General features: G+C 32.1%; 2 protein-coding genes and 1 pseudogene across 16 annotated transcripts; all 3 read right to left on the bottom strand.

The window, feature by feature from the left end:
* Positions 1-9,670: 9,670 nt before the first annotated feature.
* Positions 9,671-10,136, bottom strand: LOC128034680 (uncharacterized; annotated as a pseudogene).
* A 1,051-nt stretch (positions 10,137-11,187) lies between these two features.
* On the bottom strand, positions 11,188-12,731 carry LOC105803408 (fasciclin-like arabinogalactan protein 2). Its single transcript, XM_012635570.2, has 2 exons — positions 12,168-12,731; positions 11,188-12,061 (listed from the first exon to the last, which is right to left on the bottom strand). The coding sequence occupies exons 1-2, from the start codon at positions 12,681-12,683 to the stop codon at positions 11,420-11,422; spliced, it is 1,158 nt and encodes a 385-aa protein (XP_012491024.1). The 5' UTR covers positions 12,684-12,731; the 3' UTR covers positions 11,188-11,419.
* A 10,355-nt stretch (positions 12,732-23,086) lies between these two features.
* Positions 23,087-26,266, bottom strand: LOC105803409 (uncharacterized). Of its 15 annotated transcripts, none has more exons than XR_008191059.1 (9): positions 25,990-26,266; positions 25,825-25,915; positions 25,317-25,373; positions 25,168-25,215; positions 24,990-25,067; positions 24,823-24,912; positions 24,384-24,725; positions 24,137-24,294; positions 23,087-24,016 (listed from the first exon to the last, which is right to left on the bottom strand). XR_008191059.1 is itself a non-coding variant. In XM_052624064.1 (9 exons), exons 6-9 carry the CDS (start codon positions 24,674-24,676, stop codon positions 23,835-23,837), a joined length of 507 nt encoding a protein of 168 aa, XP_052480024.1. In that variant the 5' UTR covers positions 24,677-24,725; positions 24,823-24,903; positions 24,990-25,067; positions 25,168-25,373; positions 25,825-25,915; positions 25,990-26,248; the 3' UTR covers positions 23,087-23,834. The 15 variants fall into 15 exon arrangements, 13 of the variants coding, with proteins under 13 accessions (XP_052480024.1, XP_052480025.1, XP_052480018.1 ...); XM_052624064.1 differs by having other exon boundaries at positions 24,384-24,539; positions 24,666-24,725; positions 24,823-24,903; positions 25,168-25,373; positions 25,990-26,248; XM_052624065.1 differs by having other exon boundaries at positions 24,384-24,539; positions 24,666-24,725; positions 24,823-24,847; positions 25,168-25,373; positions 25,990-26,248.
* Positions 26,267-26,591: the final 325 nt, after the last annotated feature.

Here is a 26,591-nt window from a genome sequence, read left to right as displayed (position 1 = left end):
ACCAACCTACCACTTGCGCTACCCGAACAGAAACTAAAGGAATGGACCAAAGGTTGGAGAGATTAAAGCAAATGCAAATACATATGAGCAATTGGCCAAATTTCAACAAGATATGAGGAATCAGCTGATAGAATTCCAAAGAAATATGATGAGCCAGTTATTGGCTAAAGGGTTAGAAAAAAGAAAGAACCAAGTGGTCCATTTTAGGGATGATAATAATGACCATGCATATCCTCCAGGCTTTACCCCAACAAACATCCAAACACAACCAAATACATATCCACAAAGGGTAACTGTTAACATTCGACCATAATACCAGACCAGTACATTGATATCGGTGAATCTCGCGACAGGCTCGAGTTCCAACCTTAGGGGAAATCTAACTAATCCCGTTGTCCTTGATGATCTAGCGGGAACAAAACAGGCTAGAGTGAATTTTTCAAAATAATTTAGAGATCGTTACAAATGGAAAGGGCAAGAGTCGAACTCCCAAATCAATACTTTAATGGCCCCGAGAAAGAGGAAAAATGAGGTGAATAATGCGAGTAGGTATAAAGAGGGTTATTCAAAGCCGATTACCACAAGCCAGCCAAAGACGGTTGCTTCTAGGCATCAGATCCCCTCGAGACAAAAATCTGGCACAAAGCACAACATTGAGAAGTCTCAATTTGCACCAATCCCAATGTCATACTGGGAGCTGTATCAGAGTTATTTGACGCATATGTTGTTTCCCCTTTTTACTTGAAGCCTTTACAACCTCCGTACCCCAAATGGTACGACGCGGATGCACAATGAGATTATCATGCGGGAATTACAGGGTATTCTATAAAAAATTGCACTGCCTTCAAAAAGTTAGTTGAAAGATTCATCAATATGGGCATTGTCAAGTTCGATGACTTATCTAATGCAGAAAATTCGCTACCCAATCATATTGATAATGTGGTGAAAGGGATGTATGAAAAAGTGTTAGAAAACGTTCACGTCAATGCCATATATGAAGACGTAATTGAAAAGGGACCTTGTTAGATACTCGCCCTTATAAACTTGGGAGTGATCTGAATAATTAGACTGCAGAAGAAATCCCTGTAGTATTTAGAGCTTGCTCAGAGTAATATTTGGAACACACTTGTTGCTTTTAGCCTAGAGGCAATAAGAACTCTTTTGTGAAATAGGCTCATGTCTGAACGTCGTTATTTTAATGAAATATATCTTTACGATCATTTTTGAGACAATATTCTTTCATTCTTTATGAATAATTATTTTTAATCATTCATTCTTTTTCTTCCATATCATTCTTTCATTCATTCATAATCATACTAAATAAATAATTACTCATAAGTTCATATATTCTTTATACATTCTTTTGTACCTATAATAGGTCCCTAGATATCAATGACATGAGTGACGTTGCTACAAACTCAGAATCTCCTTTTGAGTGAGATATGTGTTTAGAGGGATCTCATGACTTTGAAGATGACATAGATTATAGCTTATCTCGGGACTTACTAAGGATGGTAGAATAAGATGAAAAATAGATCCTACCCTACAAAGAATCAATGAAATCCATGACTTCTTCTTATGTGGGGCATGAAGGTCATTAGGTCGATCTCACTAAAAAATTCTGGTGGTCATCGATTTATCTTCGTGGATAGAAGCTGCTTTATATGCCAGTGTCACGAAGTCGACAGTCAGCAAATCCTTGAAAAATCATATGTTAGTATAGAATGCTAAAAAGGATCATATCTGACAATGCATCAAATATGAACAATGGCACGATATCAGAAGTTTGCAGTTTGTTCAAGATTAACACCATATCGCCCCAAAATGAACGACGCGATAAAAAAAACTCTATCAGGCAACGCCTTTCACTTTGACCTATCGCAGTTTTGCCCATCGAAGTCAAAATTCATTCTCTCTGAGTTTTTGGATCCCATATCGATTGAAGAGAAAGTTTTAAAGTTATCCGTCATGGTCAAATGCACCAAAAACAAATGATACGGGCTCACAAAAAAAAGTTTGCCCTAGAGAATTCCATAAGAGGGACCTAGTATTGAAGAAGATCCTTCCCATACAAAAAGAGCTTCATGCCAAACTGGGAATGACCTTATGTGGAAGGCCTTATCTAGAAAAATGTTGATTTTGATCAGAAGGAATAATAAGGACACGCCTAACCCTATGAGTTTAGAAAAAGAAGAAGAAAAGAAAACAAAAAGAAAAAGAACAAAAAGAAAAGAAAAAGGAGATGCCAATGTGAAAACCCGCAAAGGGCGCATTGAGACCAAAGAGGATTTGAGTTGAAAAACCAAAAAAGACGGCTCAAATTTTGATCAGAATGGGACATGAGATGACCAGAACAGCTGAAATTTTGATCAGATTGGGGTATGAGGTGATCTTGTTATAACTAAATCAACAGGAAAGGGTAAGTGACATCTTAGGGCATTGACAAAGTCCTGTAGATCTCCTAAACACATGTCAAACTCAGAATGGTCTTTCAAAGAGTTTGTAAAGAGAAGTTCAAGCTGCGATATATCGGGCACCTAATATTTATGCTATTTATATTGAATTTGTTATTCTTGGAATACTTTATTCTTTTTTAAGATACGTGTTCTAATCAATTCCTCTTTTATTCTTGCTATCATTGATAATTTATTTCGAGCTAGGCTCCCAAATCAATTCTATTTTTATCCATCGTTATGATCTTTTGCAAGCATGTTGCATTGGAATAATGATTAATGGACTAATAATACTTTTTCAAAGGAAGTTTTGCATATTACTCTAGAAGTTTCTAAATAATACAAGAATCTGAAACAAGACTATTGTTTAGAACGCACCAAATTTAAAGGATGAAATATCTAAGAAGGGAAAGCCTAAGACTATCCCTTCAGATTTTGTTGTCAAAATATTGATTGAACAAAATGACAGGATATCGTGTTAGTCACAAAGCTTCAATGAACAAACAAGCAATGATCACCAAGTGATAAGAAGAGGTTTCTCAGAAGAGAAAGTTCTACAATTGTGTATAAACATTTGGTATGACACCTTGGGAATGGTGTAAGGCCAAAGAGATTCAGATCCTGTATCCTTGATTTGTGATAACAGAGGATTGAGAAAAGGCCAGATCTTTCTACCCTTGGGTTACAGCAGGAGAAAGATGGTACAAATTTTGCATTTAGTGGATTGAACTTGGAGGTTTATAGTGGAGGCAATTTGACTAAGTGTTTCTTTAGAAAAGTCAGTCGAGCAAGAAGGCGTTGTAGCACGTCAGTGATAAAGCCTTAATAAACTTTGAGTAATGATAACCTAAGTGATAAAGAAGGATAATTCTCGAAAAAATGACATTCTGTATGCATTCAAATGTCATTCATACACGTCTAGTTAAGAGCATTTGATTCATTCTGATGATGTCATCCTAATCACTAGGCATAATTAGGTTCATAAAATAGATTATACAAGTCATGTTCCCCAAAGAACAGATCAGTGAAGATAGTAGATCTTGCCTTCCTGCACTGACAGCGAAGCAGATCGAAGACACTAGCCTTGCCTTTCTGTACTGACAGCGGAGCAGACTGAAGATAACAGATCTTGCCTTCCTGTACTGACAGTGAAACAGATCGAAGACACTAGCCTTACCTTCCTGTACTGATAGCGAAACAGACTAAAGATAGCAAATCTTGTCTTCCTGTACTGACAGCGGAGCAGACTGAAGATAGTAGATCTTGCATTCCTGTACTGACAGCGAAGCAGATCAAAGACCCCGGCATTGCCTTCCTGTACTGATAGTAGAGCAAACTAAAGATATCAGATTTTACCTTTCTGTACTGACAGCGAAGCAGATCGAAGACACCAGTCTTGCCTTTCTGTATTGACAACGGAGTAGACTGAAGATAATAGATCTTGCCTTCCTGTACTGACACAAAGTAGATCGAAGACACCAGTCTTGCCTCCCTGGGTTTGCAGCGGAGCAAACTGAAGATAACATATATTGCCTTCCTATACTGACAGCGAAATAGATCGAAGACACCAGTCTTGCCTCCCTGGGTTTGCAGCAGAGCAGACTGAAGATAGCAGATCTTGCCTTCCTGTACTAACAGTGAAGCAGATCGAAGATACCATAGTTTGCAGCGAAGCAGATCGAAGACACCATGATTTGCAGCAAAGCAGATTAAAGATAGCAAATCTTATTTCTCTGAAGTTGCAGTGGAGTAGGTTAAATCTACCATAGAAGATCTCATCTCTCTGAAGTTACAGTAGAGCATATCATATCAAACTTTATCTCTCTAAAGTTGCAGTAGAGCAGGTTGAAGCAACAAGTCTTATCTCCCTGACGTTGTAGTGGAGTAGACTAGAACCAATAATCTCGTCCCCCTGAAGTTACAGTGGAGCAGATTAGAAATATCAAATCTTATTTCCCTCAAGTTACAGTGGAACAGATTAAATCTACCATAACAGATCTCATCTCTCTGAAGTTGCAGTAGAGCAGATCATATCAAACTTTATCTCTCTGAAGTTGCAGTAAAGCAGGTTGAAATAGCAAACATTATCCCTATGAAGTTGCAGTGGGACAAGTTGAAGATACAAGTCTTATCTTCTTGAAGTTGCAGTAGAGCAGACTGAAGATAGCAAATCTTACCTCTGAAGTTGCGTCATAGCGAAGCGGGTTGAAGCAACAAACTTTATCTCCCTAAAGTTGCAGTGGAGCATATTAAAACTATAAATCCTATACCTCTGAAGTTGCAGTAGGCCAGATTAAATTTACCATGACAAGTCTTATCTCCCTGACGTTGCAGTGGAGCAGACTAAAACCACAAACTTCGTCCCCTTGAAGTTGCTACGAAGAAGATTGAAGTTACAACTCATATCTCTCTGAAATGCAGTGGAGTGGATCAAAGCAACAAGACACAGTGGACTGAAATGAAGCTATTTGAAGAAGAAAAGCACCGGAACAAGTCAAGAATCGACGAGATCGGGCAAAATTGGTCTTTCTTAGTCATTGTTCTGTTCTCGTTACACGACAACGAGCAAAGAGGGGCAGCTATACAAGCCCAATTTAGCCCGAGCCTAAAACCCATAATACCAACCCACCTAGACCTAACCCACCAGCCCAAACGAGCCCAATTCAGTCAAACCTCAGCCCAATAACCCACTTGGCCCAACAAGACCCAAATCGAGAAACCAAAGTCAAACTTTTTTTGAAACCCTAGCTCCTGGCCGCCGCACGTCTGTCGCATCACCAGCAGCCATGACCCATCGCCATAGTCACGTCTCCACCGCCACAAGCACCTGCAAACACGCAACAAGAAAAAGTAGAAGCAGACAAGACAAAACAATAGCAAAGATTGAATTTTTATTTTCTTTTCTTTCAGCTATAAAGCCGAACATATTGTAAAGAAAAAAAGGGGTTGAATGAAAAAAAAGAATAAAATATCAATAAAAAGATCCCGAAGGTTTACTTCTACCATTTATTTTAATTTTTATTCTACTTTTTATTTTTTTATATAGTTTTTACATACGAAAGTAAAGCAAAAAAGAAAAAAAGGGGAATAACAAAACTAACCTATATCCTGGTTTTTTTAACCTAGTTTTTACATGCGTGTTTTTAACTTTTGGGCTATTTGCGCTTTAGGCCCTCCTGCATTTTTGGTTTGTTTCAATTTGGTCCTTTTTCTTTTTTTTCTTTATTTTTTAATTTGGACGGCAGATTTGTCCCGGTTTTCAATTTGGTCCTCAATTCGTTGGACCCCTAGGATAAAGACGCGTGGCCTGGAAATCGGGTTTATTACCCATTTGGCCCTCCGCCCTTTCACGCTCTTTCATTTTGGTCCTTCTTTATTTATTTTATTATAGATTCGACCTTTAAATTTAATTTTTATCACGAATTAGTCCATTTTTTTTATTAACCTAGCTATTATCTATTAATATTTTCTTCTTATATTTACTTAGTCATTAATATTATATCATTATATCATATTACTAGCTTTGCATTATTATTATTATTATTATTATTATTATTATTATTATTATTATTATTATTATTATTATTATACTCCCATTTATTATGTTCACTTATTTAAATATTAAATATATCTGTCTTACTATATTATTATTATGTTTATCTATATCTATTTATTTTAAATTTAGTTATGCACACATTTTTTAAACATACATATGTACATATATTTAATGTTTTATATATATTTATACATACATATTTTTATATATATTTTATAATCTTAAAATATACATATACATCTATACATTTTATAATACATATATGTACATATATTTTATAATTTATATGTATACATATATATTTGTTATATTTTTAAAATATGCATATATATACACACATATTTTTATACTTTTATACTTTTATTAATTTCATTTATCGCATTTTGTTTCACTCGATGTTAATTTGTTTATTTACGTATATGTTCATTATCATTTGAAAAGAATGTCTTAATATTGCATTTATTTATTTGTTGTGATATGGTGGATTTGTCTCTCCTATTATTTATCTCATTTACGATGTCGTTCGTATTATTTATGCTTACATTATCGTGTTCATTATCGTTATGTTACGCACATTAACGCCGTGTTTTATTTCTACTATTCCGAGTTAGATGAATAAATTTTGATTTTTGAATAAGCAAAATCTCGTGTTTAGATTCGAGAAGGTCGTACCCTAACTTACTGGGTTTCGATTTTCACAATAAATCTAAATACACAAATCTTTTCAAACTCAAGTTTTAAACGATCTCGGGAATTAAGAAGAGATCGTGTCCTAACTTACTGTGCATGATCTATTTTTTCCTCAAGTTTTTAAACGATCTCGAGAATTAAAAAAAGATTGTGTCCTAACTTACTGGGCATGATCCCTTTTCTAAACCCGAGATAATTAAATATCATTTTAAATAAGTAAATTTTTGGCATTCATTCGTGCATCGAGAATTCAAGACATTGTGTCCTAACTTACTGGATATAATTCTCTTTCTCGAATAACGTGAAATGTGTCTTTTTCCCAAAAATTTTCAACATTTCAATAAAGGATCGTATTTTAAATCTCTTCAAAGTTTTCAATTTTCGACACTAAGACATTAAGTAATCAACTAGGTACCAATTTTAGGCATATCGAGGGTGTTAATCCTTCCTCGTGCGTAATCGACTCCCAAACCCGTTTTTTTGAATTTCGTGGACCAAAATCGTTGTTTTAATAAAATTAAATCATTTATTAAAAACAACCACTTTTCGAGGTGAGCCGATCACACCTCATCAAAAAGAATTGGTGGCGACTTCCATTTTCGTTTTCATTTTTAAAATCCAAGTCGACCCCGTTTTCACAAAAAAAATGGTGTCAACACAATGGATATTGGATTGATTTTTGAGCAAGAAGATAATCATGGTGTGGTTGGATATTGTGATTTAGCCTATGTTGGTGATTTGGACAAACGACAATAAACTACTGGTTATGTGTTTACTCCTGCAAAGGCACTAGTTAGTTAGAAGTCTACTTTACAGTCAACAATTGCCTCATCTACTACAGAGGCGGAGTACATGGCAATCATAGAGTCTGTTTTGGCTTCAAGGGTTGCTTGGTGAACTGGAAATTAAACAGAAATATGTTAAAGTGCATTGTGATAGTCAGAGTGCTATTCAATTAGCAAAGAATCAAGTTTATTATGTAAGGACGAAAGACATTGATGTCTAGTATTATTTTTTGTGAAAGATTCTGGAAAAAAGGTGGAGTAAAGATCCATAAAATTTCAACTACTAAGAATCTTGCAGATATGATGACTAAGGTTGTGACTGTGGTCAAGTTCCAACTATGTTTGGAGTTTATCAATGTTAAAGCTTGAAGTTTGAATTTTGAAGGCACTATCGAATGTTGTTTTGCAAGGAGATTGAAGATGTGGAAATTAAGGTGGAGATTTGTTGAAATAGCACAATCCCACATCTAAAAAATAAAAGGTTATGGGGTGCTTGTACTACTAGAAATAGAGGTGGTTTCTCCACCTTTAAATCATGTCAAAATTTGTCATTTCCTTCATAAGGCAATCTTTCTCTTTCTATTTGTAATTTTTCACTTTATATTTTGCAGTGAAATATATTTGGCAGTGTCTGAGGACGTAGGCGTAACCTCGTTAAAATTTTGGTGTTCTTTATTGTTTTTTCTTTCAATATTTCATAGGATACATTTGTAATGACATATTGTGTTATTAAATTATATTTGAGAGAGATTTTGTCTAAGAGATTGGATTTTAAGCGGGATCGTCTGTGACCCCTCCAATCTTTCCTGAGAATTAAACCTAGTGTACTTTTTTTGTAAAATAATTTGCTCTCTTTTATCTTATTTGCACGACACTCTTTTTATACTGACATTTTTAAAAAATAAAACAATTAAGATAGAAAATTAGATTGGGGTGAAAAAGGAAAAAAATAGAAAGAATATTTTGATTTAAAAACTTAACTTATGTGTTTTTTTTCAATGCGTTTGTTTTGAGTAAAGATGCTCTTTCCATTCACCTTTAGAAGTATAAAATATTGAGAGTTGATTTTATTTGTTAGAATTTTTTAGGCTGTTTGAATGAGTTGTGAATAAATTGGCTCTAAATTGGATTGTAATTAGGTTTATATAGATAGTAATGTGTGAATATTTATTTTTGGTAATTATAAATTTAATGTAAATTAAATTCATATGAGTCAAAGATTTAATTATAAATTTTATTTCTGACTCATTCATTTATGATAAATGGTTGACTAAAATATGAAAGATTTTAGGTGTGGAAAAATATTTGGACAATTAACATTATTTTGAGATTTAATTATGTTAATAAAGTAAATTCATCTTAGTTCGATTGGTATAAATATTGTTACCAATATAGGAGGATGTGTGTTCGAGTTTCTTTGAGCGTATTATGTATTAAAAAGAGCGAGATATGATCAAAACCTATAATAAGATTATTTAAAAAAATATTATGTGAATAATTTTTTATGATGCCAATAAATATTTTTAAATCTCCATAATGTTATAAAATATGTTTGACTAGTTTTCATTATTAGCATTTGTTATGTATTTTCTTTTGTGGACAAATATTTATTTTATTTGGAATGTAACATATTATGAGTACCTTTAATGCTCCCACGTCCCTAAAAGTATGTTGTTCATCATAATTAAATTCGTTCTAGGCTTATATATTGGTTTTAGACATGTCATATTATCATGCTGTTAAATGACAATCAAATAACTCGTCCAACAAATTAAATTTTCCTTTCTGAACTTTAACTAATTTGTTTTATAATAATAATAATAAGGCATAATTGTATAAAATATCCTCAAGGTTTAGGTTTTTTTATTTTATTTTGTGCCCTTGATCCCTTTTTTTTTTATTGATGCCCTCAACATTATGATTTTTTCACAAATCAATCTAACTTTAACGGAAAACATCAGTTAACCGTTAGTCAAGCACCGTCAACGAAATATCTTATGTGGCGTACTGACGTGTCAAAAATAAAGAATTAAGTATAAAATTAAAACCCCTAAACCTTACTCCCAAATCGTAAAACCCCTACAAACTCTTTGGATGAAAAAAATTCAACAAAAAACTTCTACCATCTCCAACTATTGACAAATTGAGACAACTTGACCATGCAAATTAATCAAGGGAACAAAACAAGAAAGATTACCTATTCTTCAATTACCGCATTGCTAACATCTGCCAACTACTGACAAATTCAAATTGATTCAAGCAATTCTCAAAATTCAGAGTCATTTTTCGTTCTATACCTGAATAGAAGCACTATGATTGCAAGCACCATCACTGTCGATGAGTTTCCAACAGGAAGAGTGGTAGCGCAAGGAGACAATGCTGGAACAAGGACAAGACCGGCAAAAACCATTTTCTCCATAGGTTGATTATGAGAATGACTGTGCCCACCCTTTCCAGAGAAAAGCAACAGTATATAGCTACCACCAAGAACTATAAGCAAAAGTGAAGCAAGTTTATGCACTATCTTCTCCGTTTCTTGGCCCGTTTGACGATGGAGAAAGGAAGCCAACGGGTGGGAATGAAGGAATGAAGAAGGGAAACGGTGGCTATGCCGCCTATTGTTGACGGATCTTTGGCGCTGACACTCTCCATTTTCGCCTTTTTGTTCAAAGTGAAAAGGAGATTAATTCTGTGTGTTACCTGGATTCAAAATAACTACTTTTTTACTCTCTTTTTTTTGATTTTTTCCTTCGATGGAGAGCAATGGTGAAAGAATTAATTGGTTGGTGTCTGTTGAAGCTCTGAAAAACAACAAAAATTATAATACATAGATTTTAATGATAGGTTTTAATTTTAGGGTTAAATTTTTTTATAAATTATTTTTTTAATTTCATATTTAATTCTTTATTTTTGACACGTCAACACGCCAGATAAGCTATTTCGTTGACCGACGCTTGATTGACGGTTAACTGACGTTTTCGTTAAAGTTGGGCTAATTTGTGAAAAAATTGTAACATTGAAGGCGTAAATCCAAAAAAAAAAAGGTCAATGGCACAAAACCAAAAACCCCTAAACATTGAGGATATTTTACACAATTATGATTAGTAATAATAATAACAACAACTATATTTTAGGTAAAAATATCATGAAAGTCCTTGTCCTAGGAGTCTGATGTTCCATCAACTCAAAAAATAAGTAAATTAGTCATTGTATATTAGATAAAATGAAAATTGGTCATTTTGTTAAAAATTCATTTATTTGTACTATTAAAAATGATCTTTGTACATCACGGTCATTGTCTAGTTATTTCATTAGTCACACTAATTTTAATAGTACAAATGGATGAAATTTTTAGCGAAGGACCAATTTGCTTTTAAATTTAACATATTGCGATTAATTTACCCAGTTTTAGTGAAGGGGTCAAAATGCAATCTAATTATGATAATTTTACCTCTATTTTACCAATTCAACCAAAGCAATATTTAATTGTTATATTTAAAAAAATGGTACATAATTTTGGAATAGAATGTAACTTGTTTTAGTATAGGTTGAATAAAAGTAAGTAGAATATTAGTTTTAATGTCAAAGATGATAATTTAACCAAATAAAAGACTTGTTAATTCAGTTGGTATATTATAGAATTAAGAAAACAAAATAAAGAAATGGGATGATATTGGTGAAGACTGAAGAGCACATAAAGAAATTTAAAAAGAAAATTGGATTTACAGCCTTGCATGGGCCATTTTATTTGTAAACAATACAAAAAGAAAAAATGCATTTACAGCTCAAACAATGTGCATCATAACTCTATAATCTATCCAACCAAAATAATGATAAGAAAAAGAAGAGCATGGAAGTGAGACTGATCACTTATTGCTGGAAATATCCAAATATTTTCACATGAATTGTGTGTTCTGTGTTGCAATTTGAATCAATCATATCAACAATATCCCAATCCACAAGCTCAACACCACCATTACCAATCTCCCACCGCCCAATCCTTGAACCCCATTAGTGTTATCTTCCGCATCAGCCGGCTCGCTGTCCGCCGGTGCATCTGCCTCCGGCGCATTTGCCTCCTTCGCTACCACCGGCTTGAACAGCTCCTTTGGCATCAACACCTTATTGATTTTGAACACAATCAACGGCTCTTCCTCTTTCAAAATCCCCAAAACCTTGGAGGTCACGACAGTCGTATCCAAGGACACCACCTCGTCTTCGTTGCTCACCGAGAAATCGTAGCTGTTCGCTCCATCCGTTGCCAACGTGTTCATAACTCCATTGTTGGTCTTCAGCATTTGCAACGACATGAACACCGGAATCCCATGGTACAACAGCAGCGACACTTTCTTCGACGCCGTCAGATTCTTGTATTTGGGCATGAAACTTTTGACGGCACTGTCGGTCGGGCAAAACACCGTTAAACCCGCGTCCATGTTTTCGTTAAATTTGTCATCGGCTCCCGAAGCTGTCAGCAAATCCGCAAAAGCTTTACACCCTTGCTTCGACATGATTTCCGTTAGGTTAAGCTGGCTTGGTGCCGCCGTTGGTGCTTCAGCTTCAGCTGAATTCAAAGCCTGGATGGAAGTTTTAGAACATTTTCATCAATATTACAACAACTGATGACACGTAAGTGACTGAAGACTTCTAACAAAGGCTTAAAAAAAAAAAAAAAACACTTACATGACTGATTTGCACAATGGAGATATTGTAAGGAATCTCTTTTATGGATTTAACGAAAGTAGCATCGAGTTTTCCCTCGTTGTCTTCAGCCCCGAACCCAACTTTTCCGCCTTTAAGGTTAGTGATGTTGACGTACCCCGAAGTTCCAGGGGCGGCGCCGGTGGCCTGGAACATGGTGGAAGTCAAAGTTGATCTTTTGGAAATGCGGTGAAGCTTCTTGGAACCGAAGTAGTCAACGAGAACGTGGAGGGAGAGGATGTTCTTGAGGGTGTAGAGGGAGTAATGCTTGGCCAGGAGAGACGACATGGCGGTGTTGTCGAGGGCTAGGACGGTTATGGTTTGGCGTCGGTTGATCTGGGAGGCCAGGTGAGTGGTGGTGAGGTAGTGGTTGAAGGTGGAGAATTGGGGATATTTGGCGAGGAGGCGTGTGATGTTGTGTGCATTTGAGGTGGTGGTGGAAGAGAGGAGGAGGAGGAAGAAGAGGAGGAAGAGGGTGGCGGCTTTTGGTAGCGACATGGTGGAACAGAGGTGGAGACTGGTGAAGGAGAAGAGGCATGGGTGTTTAAGTAGGGAGGGGGATGGATGGAGTACACGTTGGCGAGGCTCACCATTGCCAACTAAGAGTGACTGGGAGGGGACCTACATTTAGCTGCCCCTTTATCCTCACATGCCTATTGGTTGATGGAGAATAATCTATATTTCAATCATCCTTGTAAAACCAAACTTATACCCTCAACCTTAATATTCATCACGCTTATCTCTTTTTATCTTATAGTGCCTGATTCACAAAATCAACGAGTTTGTGCCAAGGAAGTACATAGTTTGACAAAAAAGAAAAAATAATGAAAATCGAATCAATTTGATTAAAAATTATTAAAAATTCATAAAAATAAAAATAAAATAGACTCCATTCTCAATTTATTCAAATTTTATCGATTTACTAATCAAACAGTCTAATCTTTTATTCTAAACAGATCCCTTCTTAATTTAATTGAAAGTTTTTATTTGGTTAAAAGAAAAACATGACTTTTAAGTTATTCTTTGCTAACAAACTTCTTTTTTATTTTCCTAACAAACGATTTCTTAAAAAAAAAAAATTAAAATTATACATTTGATGCTATCTTTACCCGGCATTTTGAAAATAATGTATAGAATTGGATTTATTTAATTATTATAACAATAATAAGAGTGGGTAGGCTCTACCGACAGTCACCTCACCTTTTCTTTTTAACGGTTAGGATTTTGTTTTCAGGCCGCTGTGTTTGTTCTTTTTGTGTTTTTGTTCATTGTGACACTCTGACTTTGTTTAACCACTTTCATTAATTAGTTTTAAAACCTGTATTTTAATATCAAAAAAAAATGTTTCAATCAACATTCGACATTTTAACTGACAATTATTCATGTTTAATGAAATAATATTACTATAAATTCATTGTTTACTAACTTAATGATGCTGCAAAATTGAAATAAATATTAATTTTATACATTAATTTTGATAATTTGATATATGGATTTTGATTTTGCGTAATTATACACATAAAATTTGAATCATGGTGCATATATATACATGAAACTCGATTTTGATTCAATTGTACATATTAAAAATAAGAAGAATACATACAATTATTTTCATGTTGGTTTAATATAATTGTTTATGTATGTAATATATCAATGCAAAATTGTGTTAGTTCAATAATATTGTTAGTGACTTGTGAAAATTGAATCAAATCAAAATTTTATGTATCAATATGACATCGCACATTGAATTAAAGTTCGTACACAATTTTGATATTTATCCCTACAAAAGTTTAAGTCGATTTGGAAGGAGATGGTTCCATTCAAGCCTATGCATGATATTAATAATATTATAATTAATCAAATTTAGTTTAGTTTTATCTAACTTTTTAGTTCAAATTTTTATTTTGAATTTTATATTTTGTTTAAACTTTTTAAATTTTGAATGACTCTTTAAACTTGGATGAGTAATCGATTCTTAAATTGATGTACAACAAATCAACTATTTCTACGATTTTGAATAAAATATTTTTATATATTTGAAACCCAAATTACGTTTTCACATAGGTAAAATGACTTGTTCAGATTCCAATTCTTCTCAATTTTAAACTTGAGTAAATTAGACACTTTCAAAAATTAAAGTAATTTAATCCTGTTAATTTTGAAAGTAAACAATCAAAAAAAACACGATGCCGTGTCTTTCATCAATTGTGAATACTTTGATTGATATAATAATAAATTTAGTTCTCATTATTGACATATTTTATTAATTTGGTCTTGATTCTAAAAAAATTAATAAATTTAGTCTCAACGATTACACATTTACAAAAATATTGCAAGCTAAATTTATTAAATCATGATCAAATTAATAAAATGTGTAAATTATAAAACCTGATTTATTATTATATCAATCAAATTTATGTAAAATTAATTAATTACTCACTTTCAAAACTTCAATTTTTTATAGAGATGAATTGGCAAAAGAAAGAGCAGAAAGGGTTTTTATTTTTTCCACATGCGATTGTTTACTTTGAAACGTGGTTGTTGGTTACCATTCCCCTTCATAATTCCAAACATTTTAGAGCATTTTCAAATATTTGGTATAAGAATAACTTAAGAAAATAAGAATAAAGTAAGATAACTTTTTTGGTTATTCTTAAAGATAAGGTTATTTCAGGGAAAAAAGAAAGAGAGAGAGAGTTTATAAACGGATGTTGGTACTAGTTTAAGTTCTTGAAAATAATTAAATACAAATTAACATTAATGTAAAATAAGTAAACATATGTATAAATTTACGCAATTTGGTATAAAATTCTATGGAGATCAAACTTAAGTAATTTGTATAAGTTTTTTTTTCTTTATCTCAATATATATATATATATATATATATATTTAAAAAAGTTAATATATAGTTTGCTTTTTGAACTTATTTAAAAGTACGGTATTTAATTTTTTTTTTGACTTAGTTGATACCTGAAATTAATAGATATATTTTTTGGGCCGAGGTTGATACCTCCGCATTGACATCGTTAGTTTGTGCTAACGTGACACTGATAGTCATTCGGGTGGTGACATGTGGTAGCATCTTAATATGTTATGTGGCAGACTTAAATTTAAAAGGCTAAAGGAGTACCTAAAAACTTTGGCAAAAAAAAAATCAATTAAGCCCTTAAACTCTCAAATTATATCAATTAAGCCCTTTAACCAATGTTTTTCGTCTTTGATCATTACAACGCTAACATGACTGTTAATGATGCTAACATGGCACTCCATGTTAGCAACGGTTGTTGACGTGGAATTTCCATGTTAGAAAAATTTAAAAAAACTTCAATTTTTAAAAAAGATTAAAATAAATATTTAAATTTTTATTGGAATGAACCTGGACATACTATTGTCCAGGTTCATCCCTTTAAAAGCTTAATTTTTTTATAAATTTACAAAACATTATTAAAATTTATAAAATATTAAATAATTTAAACATTTTAAAAAATTAGAAATTAATAAAAACTATTTAAAATTTCTAAATTATATAAAGTTAAAAAATAACAATTAATGTTCTTTAAAAATGATATGTTTATATTTTTCTTAATTCTATTCGTACTTTTAAGATATACAAAAATAAAAATATTTTAAAAATAAATATAAAAAATAATTTTAATTTTATTAATCTTATGTGTAAAGTTTTTTTCTTAAATGTGAATAAATCTATTAAAAATGTGTATCAATTATTTCATTATTTGTTAGCCTAAAAGTTCAAAAATTGGATATATTCACAAGTTAAAAAAGAAAAAAGAAAAAACTTTACACATACTACTAATAAAATTAAAATATATTTATATTTATTTATTTTCTAAAATATTTTTATTTTATAAGACTAAAATGTATCAGTATAATTAAAATATAGATAAACATATCTTATTTTTAAATAGAATTCATTTTAATATTTTTAAACTTTATATAATTTAGAAAATCTTCTTTAATGAATCTAGACAATCATATGTCGAGATTCATTATGGAGTTAACTTTTAAATGATTTTTATTAATTTTGAATTTTATTTAATATTTTATAATTTTCAATAATGTTTTATAAATTTATAAAATATTTTTTAAAATTATTTTTTAAAAATTAAGCTTTGAAACGAATGAACATAGACAACCATATGTCAATGTTCATTCCAATAAAAATTAAATTTTTTAGAGAAACGCTTTCTATCATAAATAAAATAAAACAATCACCAAATCGATAAAATGGGGAAAAGCTAAAACCCAAGCCAACAAACTTACCCATTATACCTGTTCTATACTTAATGTTCTTTTTAAAAAAATACAACATTCCTTGTTTTATATAATATACTAGTTTTTTTTATTCATGTGATGCACGAGTTTCTTATATGTATTAATTAAAATATATTAAAATTATTTAATAATTTTGCATAAATTTTACAACTAATATTATAAAGGGATAATTGATTGTGCCACGACATACGAACACCAAGCAGAGAATCAATATAAAATATCAAGAATTAAAGCGGCTTGATTGCAAGCATGACAGATCAATTGTAGTATTTGAAAGTGTTATATTATAACACTTAAAGCATTCCAAAGATTGAACCCAAGAGAGGTTGGGTGATAAGGTGACTAACAATGATAATGCATTAATGCATGCAATTAAGAAATCTAGCTAGCTAATCACTAAGTATTATATTACGACAAATCACGTAACAACCCGTTTTCAGTGAAATCAGAACAATAGTTTTGGGACCACAAATCTGACTCCAAAAGAGAATTTATTTAATATTATTTTTAATTTACCTTATGATAGGAATATCGTATAAAAATTTTGTTAAGAAAATTTTTACCGATTACATGTTTAATTGTTAGAAAGGACCAAATTGCATAAAGTCCAAAAGTTGAATTCTAGTAGCTAGAGGGATCAAATAGCTATGGAATTCAAAATTTGTGGTCCTTATAAGACAAATAGACCATTAAAAGGAGTTAGTAGATAATTATGATGATTCATCCATGGAAAATTGAGTAAAGAAAAGGAACACATTGGAAAGTAGAAATAATAAAAGATGATAATTAATTAAATAACAAAATATCATCTTTCCCCAAATTATTTTCATGGAAACCCTAACTAAGAGAAAGCATTCAAGCAAACTTACTTGGCTTAATTGGGTAAGTAATTTTATTTCGTTTTATTAATTTTTATATTTTCGAGATCGTAATAACCTAATCTAGCTATTTTGGGGTTAATTTGCAAAGTTATCAAAGTATTAAAGTTTTTCCATGGATGAATAAGCATGAACTATGAAGTTTTATGGTATAAATGGAAAGGTTGTTGATAGATGAACAACTTTTGTAAATGAAATCTTCATGAAATTGTGATGTAGGGATTAAATTGTAAAGATATAAAATACATAGAAAAATTTTGAATTTTGTGAAATACAAGGGATGTAAATGTTATATGTAAAAATCGGCTAGGCTTGGAATAAGGATTAAATTGCATGAATTTCATTTTTCGAGACTAGGGATGAAATCAGAATTAATTAAAAGTATAGGGGCAAAACGGTACTTTTGCCTAAGATGTGAGTTGGACTGAATTGATATGAATTGTATTACATTGAGTTAAATTTACTCGTATAGATCCAAATAAACCTATTACGGAATTGGATCGAAGAAAACAAAAAGTATCGGATTAGTAGCCTGTAAACACGAACAAGTGTCGAGGTAATCTTGTGTAACTAAATTGTGTACATTTATATGTTTGAATTAAATGTTGTACATGTGAGTTATGTAATTGCTATGTATATGAAACTAATCACATATCTGACGATGACCGATAAATATTAAATCCCATCTGAATAAATGAAATTCGATTGGATACAGGGTTCTCGTATTGGTTGTGGTCTTGTATATGTTGCAGACACACCATAGCTCGAAAGAGTGTCCTATTATTAGCTCTCATGAGCTCCCCGTTATATGATTCTTGCGAGCTTCCAGTTATAGTTCTTCAGAACATCCCAATAGGTTGTGATCCTACATGTGTTATGGACACACCTTAGCTCTTATGAGCATCCCGATATATGACTCTTCATGAGCTTCCTGATTAAGGACTCTTTGTGAGCTTCCAATATGTCTCGCTTGAACTTCCCAATATATGGCTATCTGGAGCTTCCTAATTAAAGACTCTTCGGAGCTACCCGTTTTAGGCTCGCTTGAGCTTCCTGAGTATGGCTCTTACGAGCTTCCTGTTATAGCTCGGATAAGCTTCCCGTTTATGTGCTTCTATGAGCACTCCCTGATATGAGTTGACGAATTTAACGTATTGTACACTTTGTGTGTATTACCCATGTGTCCATCGAAATTTCATATGATTCAACGGGTGAAATTTTGATATAAGATGAATTCCGAATGAATCGTTACCCTTATTTACTTGAAAACACATGGAAATATGATATTTGATGAGCTCATTCTTGTTCTTGTTATTTATATGAAATACATGACTAACATGTTTGATGAGGATGTGAGTGTTTAGGTTATTGATTAAATTGATTTGGATGTACTTTGTATGCTTACTTTAAATGTGAATGAATGGTAAGTTAATTTCTCGTTATAAGAACTTACTAAGCTTAAAAGCTTACTTTGTTTTATTTCTTCTGTTTTATAGTACTCGGAAGCTCGTAAAGGTTGGAAGCGGGTTGGAGCAAGATCACACTATCCTTCAGCTCTTTTTTTTTAGTATAAATAGAAAACTTTAATTAGGATATAATGGCATGTATAGGTTAAATTGGCCAAATGATGGCATATAAATATTTGGTTGAAACTAGCCATTGGTATGACTTGTATTGGTATATTTTGAGATGTAAATATATGGCTTAAACATGTTTGATGTGTTGATGAAATGGTTATATGGTGGGAATTATATAAACTAATTGATGAATGGTTTTGAGTTAGCATAATTAATAAAATATGCCTATAAGCATATGTGTGTTTTTGGTAAGTTTAAACACTTGAACATATGTGATAATATGTCATGCATAAGACTTAGTTTTGGCTTGATTTTAATGTCTTGAATTGGTTGGTGAATGTATTCAAGTGTTGATGTAGGTGGAGGACAAATTGGGTGAGAAAAGTGGCCTTGGAAAATGGTTTATTTTTGTCCACATGGGAAGAGACACGGGTGTGTGTCTCAGCCGTGTGTGACACACGGCCATGCGCACGGGTATGCGGTTTGGCCGTATGTCTCCTACATCCTTAAATTTGAGGAATAGAATGCTCAAAATTGTTTACATAGGCATAGACACATGTGTGTGTCTCTGCCGTGTGTGACACACGGCCTATCACACAAGCGTATGTCTTGGCCGTGTGACCCTTGCACCTAATTAATGCAAATTAAATTGTTCACACGGCCTAGCACACGGGCGTGTGGCTTGGCTATGTGACCCAAGTCAGAGAGTTACACGGGGATGGACACGGGCTGGGACACGGCCGTGTGCCTCACATCGAATGCCCACACAACCTGAGACAAGGGTGTGTCACCTCACACGGCCTGGCCACACGAGTGGGTGTCCCTTGTATCTAGGAAAAAAATTTAAAAATTTTGCAAAAAATTCTCTGAGTTCTCGATTTAGTCCCGACTTGTTTCTAATGCAAATTTTGGACCTTAAGGGCCCATATAAGGGACATTATGATTGATTTATGATATGAATAGTAAATGTTAAGAATTTACTGTATTTGATCTGTAAGCTCTGGTAATATTCCATAACCCTGTTCTGGCAACGGATATGGGTTAGGGGTGTTACAAATCAAAATAAAAGATTAATTACACTAAACTACACCTAAGAGGACTAAATTGAATAACAGATAAAAGTGCACAAATATCAATTCAATGAAATAAAGTGGTCGGTTGATATCCATGTTTCTATTTAATTCTTGAATTAAGGATCTAAATTGCTCAAACTCCTAATTGGTCCAATGTTACCTTTCGGTCACCATTTTACCCAATTGGATAATTTAGTTCGGTTTATCTCTCGACCTCACTAAATTAAATCAGGACAATCAAAATGGTACACAATAGGTTCTCCTATCGATATCACCTATCTAATTGTTCATCTAGAGACGTCAATTCTAGGTTTTGAAGTCTATTTGATTCAGTCTAATTTTTACGATTTAGTCCCTAACCCAAAAACTATCCATACAACATTTCAAACAACCAACCACATAAGATTTAGCGCCTATCCATCATCAACATACAAATATCAGTCAATTTCATGCTTAAATGATTCATCAAAGAAAACATAAAAAAATGACAAAGTTGAGAAGTTCTTAATGGTTATTGAGGGAGTCCTTTTTAAAGATGATAACAACAAGAAAGGAGAAGAAAATACAACCCAAAGATGATATTTTTATACTTTTGAAAGCTGACAAAGAGAAAATCTATTAGGTACTTTAAAGAGAAATCAAAATAACAAGAGAATGTTTTGCATCTAATTGTAAAAAGTTAAAGCTACAATAAAATGAAGAAACTAACAACTACTAACTAACTAAGCTAAGAAAGGAAAAAACTAAAAACCTAAACATGATAAAAGTAATAAAAGAGAGAACTAGAAAGATGATAAAAGAGACTCATTTATGTTTGACATTAAGTAGGCCTTTAATACAACTAAGTTTACAACCCTAACATTTGACAAAAATGCTCTTGGAGTTCATAAGTTGACTTCATAGATGTTAAACACAAAATTGCCCTTGCTACATGTAGAGGAGAAACTTAATTATAAAGTAATTATACCAAACCACTGAATGGAAAATAGTATGTTCAATTGGTTTAACCTAAGAATGTCTTAAACCCTAACTCACCAAAATCAATTAGCCATTAGCCAAACAATTTACCATTAGTGTAAATAGACAAGGAATCATTGAGTAATATGGACTTTTGCAATGACAAATTTTGTCATTTAGTTTTAAGAATTTAATTTAAAGTTTTAAATGTTTTAGTGCTTGTATGAGAATTTATTTTAAAAGAAATTAAGAGTCTAGTTAAATTTAAATAAATTAAAAGTAGTAATGAGAATTATCTAAAAAATGAGAAATTATTTTTCAAAATATTTTAAAAGGTTAATAGTAATTTCTGAAAAATTGAAGAGACTTAATTAAGATTAAAAATTTAAAATGTAATGAGAATTTTTAAAAAAAATTAGAATCTAATATCGACTCCTATTACCGTTCGAACTTTTGGTTTTAAGAAAAACACAACATAGAAAAACGTAGATAAGAGTTAGGGCAGGTCAATGACACTATTAAATTTTAAATAAAAGAAATAAAATAAAGATATAATAACTTATTTGACCCTTCAATTTTATAAAAAAATCATTTTAACTCTATTTTTTTATCTCTTTTAGCCCGTGAATTTGCATTGCCTGTCAAGTTACCTCAAAATGGATGAAAAAATGTTACTAACATGGCATCTATGTGGTAGTCCACGTTATCAGTTAATTAATTTTTTAAAAATTTTAAAAAATATATTTTATATTTAATTTTTTTTAAAATTTTAAATTTTTAAAAAATTAATTAATTTCTGATATGATATCCACATAGCAATTCACGTGTTAATAAAGCTAACAAGTGTTAACTTTTTTATCTATTTTTTAGTGATTTGATAAATAATACAAATATATAAATTAAAATAACTTTTTTTTCTATAAAATTAGAGTTCCTTGTAAATCATTATGCATAAAATAATTCAAAGTCAACCACATAGATTAGCACAGATAAAGGATACATTGATGGCCTGTGGAATGTTTTTGGACCTTGTTTCCGATTTTAGATGAATTAAAATGGCCGAAAAATTGGACTGAATCACATTTAATTCAAGTGAGTATTAACTCAATTAGTATTAGGGCCAGTTCTTTACTACTTTTGAGAAGTGCTTTTGAGAAGTACTTTTGAGAAATTTGAGTGTTTGGCATTGCTGTTAAAAAGTGCTTTTGAAGAATAAAATGTCTATTTTAGACATGAGATTATAAAGTAACAAATATGTATTTAAATAATGTTCAAATTAGTTAATATTATGATATTTTAGCAAAATATAAAAAATAATTTATTATAACTTATTGTTAATATTTTAATATATAATATTAATTTTAAATATTTCTAAGTAATTAATATTAATTATTTATAAATTTTAATTAGATTATATAAACTATATTTAAATATTTAAATATAAAAATTAAATATTTGTAATTAGATATTGACACGATTGTATTATTATAAAATTATTTTTATTTTTAATTAATGCTTTTAATACATTTGTATTATTTTATTTTAAAATGTATTTGAATATATAACTCATATTATATACTAACATAACATAGAAAATATAAACCTAACGAATTAAAATATTATATATATTTGGATTAAAGTTTTAAAAGGGATAATATTTATATACAAAATATAAATACTAAAAATTTGTCAATAGCATTTACAATTTAAAGTGAATTCATTAAACTAGATGCTATATTTGATAAGCATATGAAAATGATTTAGTTATATTCAATAAATGATTTGGTTAATACAATACTTATATTTGATAAGCATATGAAAATGATTTGGTTAATACAATACTTATATTTGATAAGCATATGAAAATGAAAGTCGAGACTGTCTAATGAAGAACGCAAAAAAGAATATTTCATGGAAAGAAGATTGTTAGGATGAATTCTTCAATTCCAATCATTTAAATAACGGGTCTCAGGAACCAAACAATATGCCAAGTTAGTGGACAGTCCACATCATTAACATTGCATACTGTTTTAAGATGAACAAGAATGGAACTAAAGTGTCTACCGAGGAGTAACATACTGCTATTTTTGTAAATAAAGTACAGAAATTGTATAAATAGATGGTTGAATAATACACCTCCAGAAAAGATCATTGCCAATAAGCCACTAACAAAGTTGCCTCATAAACAAAGAAATAGTTCTTAGGTTCTGCCTAAATTTCATGATAATGATATAAAACTACATCAAAGATCAGAGTCAAACTTTGTTCATAAGAACATAAAATAAATCATTGGCAAGAAACAATTTTGCAGCATGTCATATGTGTTGAGCATCCAAAGGAAATAAGAAATTGTCGGCCAGTGGCTCTCATCTTACTCGCCAGCATAGTAGTGTCGCCTCACTATGGCATCCTTAACCCCCATTTCAACTTCTTGTCCAAAACACAATAATTTACAGGTTGTTTATTCAACACTTAGGTCTAATAGCAAAAAACTGACATCATATTTATAAGAACATATGTAAGCACTAAAAGACACCAAAGCTCCAACATTTGGAAACCATATATTACTCTCTTTTTTCCTTAAGAGACGTGAATTTCTCCACTGGCATGTACCTCTTTTACCGTTTTCTCGTACTCATCTTCTTCGTCTTCTTTTGCATCTTCTTCCTTTGCATCCTCATCTTCTTCTCCACCCTAGCCAAAGCCTCTGATAGGCCGTGATACTCTAGGGGCAACTTTGGCCTCTTCAACTATTTTCATGATTTCATCAACACTTTGGAACAGCATATAATCACTCATAACATGTGCCAAGAAACACCAGCTGATCTTTAGAACAGCATGTAAAGCCATCAATTACTCTAGCACACAAGATCATTTATTGAACACTTGCAATGATAGACAAAAGAAACTAAAAACGGTAAAACACTTGCAATTTGGCATGAGAATCACACAAAGCTGATGCCGCAAATCAATGAGGCGAATTGAGCCCTTTGAACTACTATATGCTAGCATATTACAGTGGGTAGGGTGAAACTCTGCTGATGTTATAACCTCTGCAATGATAGACATTACAATAACCATTACTTTTGCAAATATATTGAACAGCACTGAACTTGCATATGCTTTAAGAAGTGAAAGCAACAAACTAAAGTACCAAAATAGAATAGGCTTACCAGTTAGATCCTCCATGTTTGCAGGCTTTACATCGACAATATTGAAACTTTGATTGCTAATTTCCAAGTTCCAAAGATTTATACTGGAGGACACTGCTTCAACTCTGATAGCCTCCTTGAAAAAGTGCTTTCTTCTCAAAGCATTGGTCAAAAGGCTCCTGAAAGATGAAACAAAAGGAGGTCCACACAGAATAAGACATTAACTACGGCCCTCGCAAAAACTACAAAGTTCTGTGAATTAGCATACCTACAATTTTTGGAAATAACTGCTTTAGCTCGTTCCATAGAGAGACCAAGCAAATATGCTAAGTTTGCAACATCATTAGGCCCTCTTAACTTCACATACAGAAGGTGCAGCACTAGAAAGTATGACATTTTTTCCTCGAGTCCAATCCAGCAGCAACTGGAAAGTATGCTACAGATAATTAGTTCACATTGACAGCATCCACTACTATCTAGAACAACCAAAATTGCATCTTATAAAGCAACTAAAAAATCATAACTAAATCTCTCAATTTTTGCTACTCACCAATTGTTCATATCCTAGTTCATCACCATTTCATCAGCTATAAATTTATATTTTAATGCGCTAAAACACAAGAATTATTAGAACACAGTAAAAAAAAAGAAGAAAAAAGAAAGAAACAACCGTTCAAAAACAATGCGACAAGCTCTGGATTCCTCACCTTAGCATTGGATATGATTTGCCTCCTTTGATGAACATCCACAATAAGATCAGAATATGTTATTTCAAAATATATCCCACGCTGTGAGACCTCAAGATGAAATTATCCATTAAAACAAATCAAATTTTCAATTTTGAATGAGTATAGAAATCAAGTCAATAACAAACCTTAATAGCAGCTTTAACCATAGGCAATTTCAATCGAAACAGCAACTTGTCTGAGAAATCAATTGAAATTATATCCACCTAAATCACAAAAAAAAGAGTTAAAACCTATATCTTTAAAACCAAATTGGAAAAGGAACCAAATATATATATCTATCTTATTCCCAGATCTTGTCCATACCTTTATTCTTTAGAATAACCTTCTGGCCTGGTTGAGTGCCAGGACGGACTTGCAAATTGAAAGCAACATAGATTAGGAGCCTCAACTATAACAAATAATTAAAGGTCCCTTTCTAAGCTTATCACAATCATACACAATTTCCAACAAACCTTGAGCACAACATCACTGGTAAGAGTTGGGACCTGGATGGTTCCTCTCAAGATTGCCTGCAAAAAAGGGAAAAAATTCAAATTAATTCATTTATCAGATAGAAGGACCAGTCTCACCAGGAGGACATATACAAAAGGCACATTGAAGCAAACAGTAGGATATAATCCCAGAGTTAACAAACATATTAGTCATTGCTTAAAAAGATTTAAAAAGAAATGCACAGTTAGAAAATCCAACAAAGTTATTTGACAGTGGGATATAATCCACTGTAGGATATAATCCCAGAGTTAACAATCCCATAGTTTACTACTAAATTTCAAAGAAATGAAAACCCAAACATTCTAATGGATCAAAACCCATTAATACCATCGCAAAATCGAAACTAAATTTCAGCATAAAATTAGAAAAAAAACGAGGAGAAATCGTAGAAAATCGAAGTAAAAAAGGTAGGGAAATTGAGAGGGTGGCTGGGGTAGATCAGATAAAACCGAAGCGTTGAAAACTTACCCGGAAAGTAACCATTGTTGTCTCTTACTCTTTTTGCTCGATGTAGGAGATGAAGGAAGCGTTGACAACCTAAGTTTATCTCCTATCCAATCTTCAATCAATTACGAAAATCAATCCCAGACGAACAAAAATACACAGAAGAAGAGAAGAAAAAGATAAACTCACTGGCAGAGGGCAGAGGGCAGAGGGCAGAGGAACAAAGAACCAGCAGAGGGCAGAGACGAGGGCAAAGAAGCAGCAGAGAGCAGAGGGCAAAGAGCAAAGAGTCTGTGGCTAAAAAAAGTAGATGAACCAGCCCAAAAGCACTTTTTGGCTAAAAAGCTAAAAATTTTACTTCTTCATCTGGCCAAAAGCACTTCTTAGCTTCTGAGAATTTGCTACCAAATCAAACTTGTTCTTCATTGCTTTTCAAAGAAAAGTACTTTTCTAAGTAAAAGCCCATTTCTTAAGCAACGAAGAACACAGCCTTATTATTGTTGTCAATGTAAGATCAAATGTACTGAAACACATTATTCTTCTTCTGTTTAAGGATTGGAGAGGAGATATTATATAAAAAAAACAGATATGATAAAAATTTATAATGAGATTAATGTTAATTTTTTTTAATATTGGCTTAAGGGTGTAAAAAGCCCTCAAACATTTTCAAAAAAAGCAATTAAGCCTATTTTTTTTGCACTCAATTTGGTAATTGAACTTTCAAACTGCATAAAAAAGGCGTTCAAACTTTTTAAAAAAAAAACAATTAAGTCTCTACTTTTTTTTTACAC

The sequence above is a fragment of the Gossypium raimondii genome, chromosome 11 (genome assembly GCF_025698545.1).
Source record: "Gossypium raimondii isolate GPD5lz chromosome 11, ASM2569854v1, whole genome shotgun sequence".
Taxonomy (NCBI): domain Eukaryota; kingdom Viridiplantae; phylum Streptophyta; class Magnoliopsida; order Malvales; family Malvaceae; genus Gossypium; species Gossypium raimondii.
This window is presented reverse-complemented; position numbering and strand designations above follow the sequence as displayed.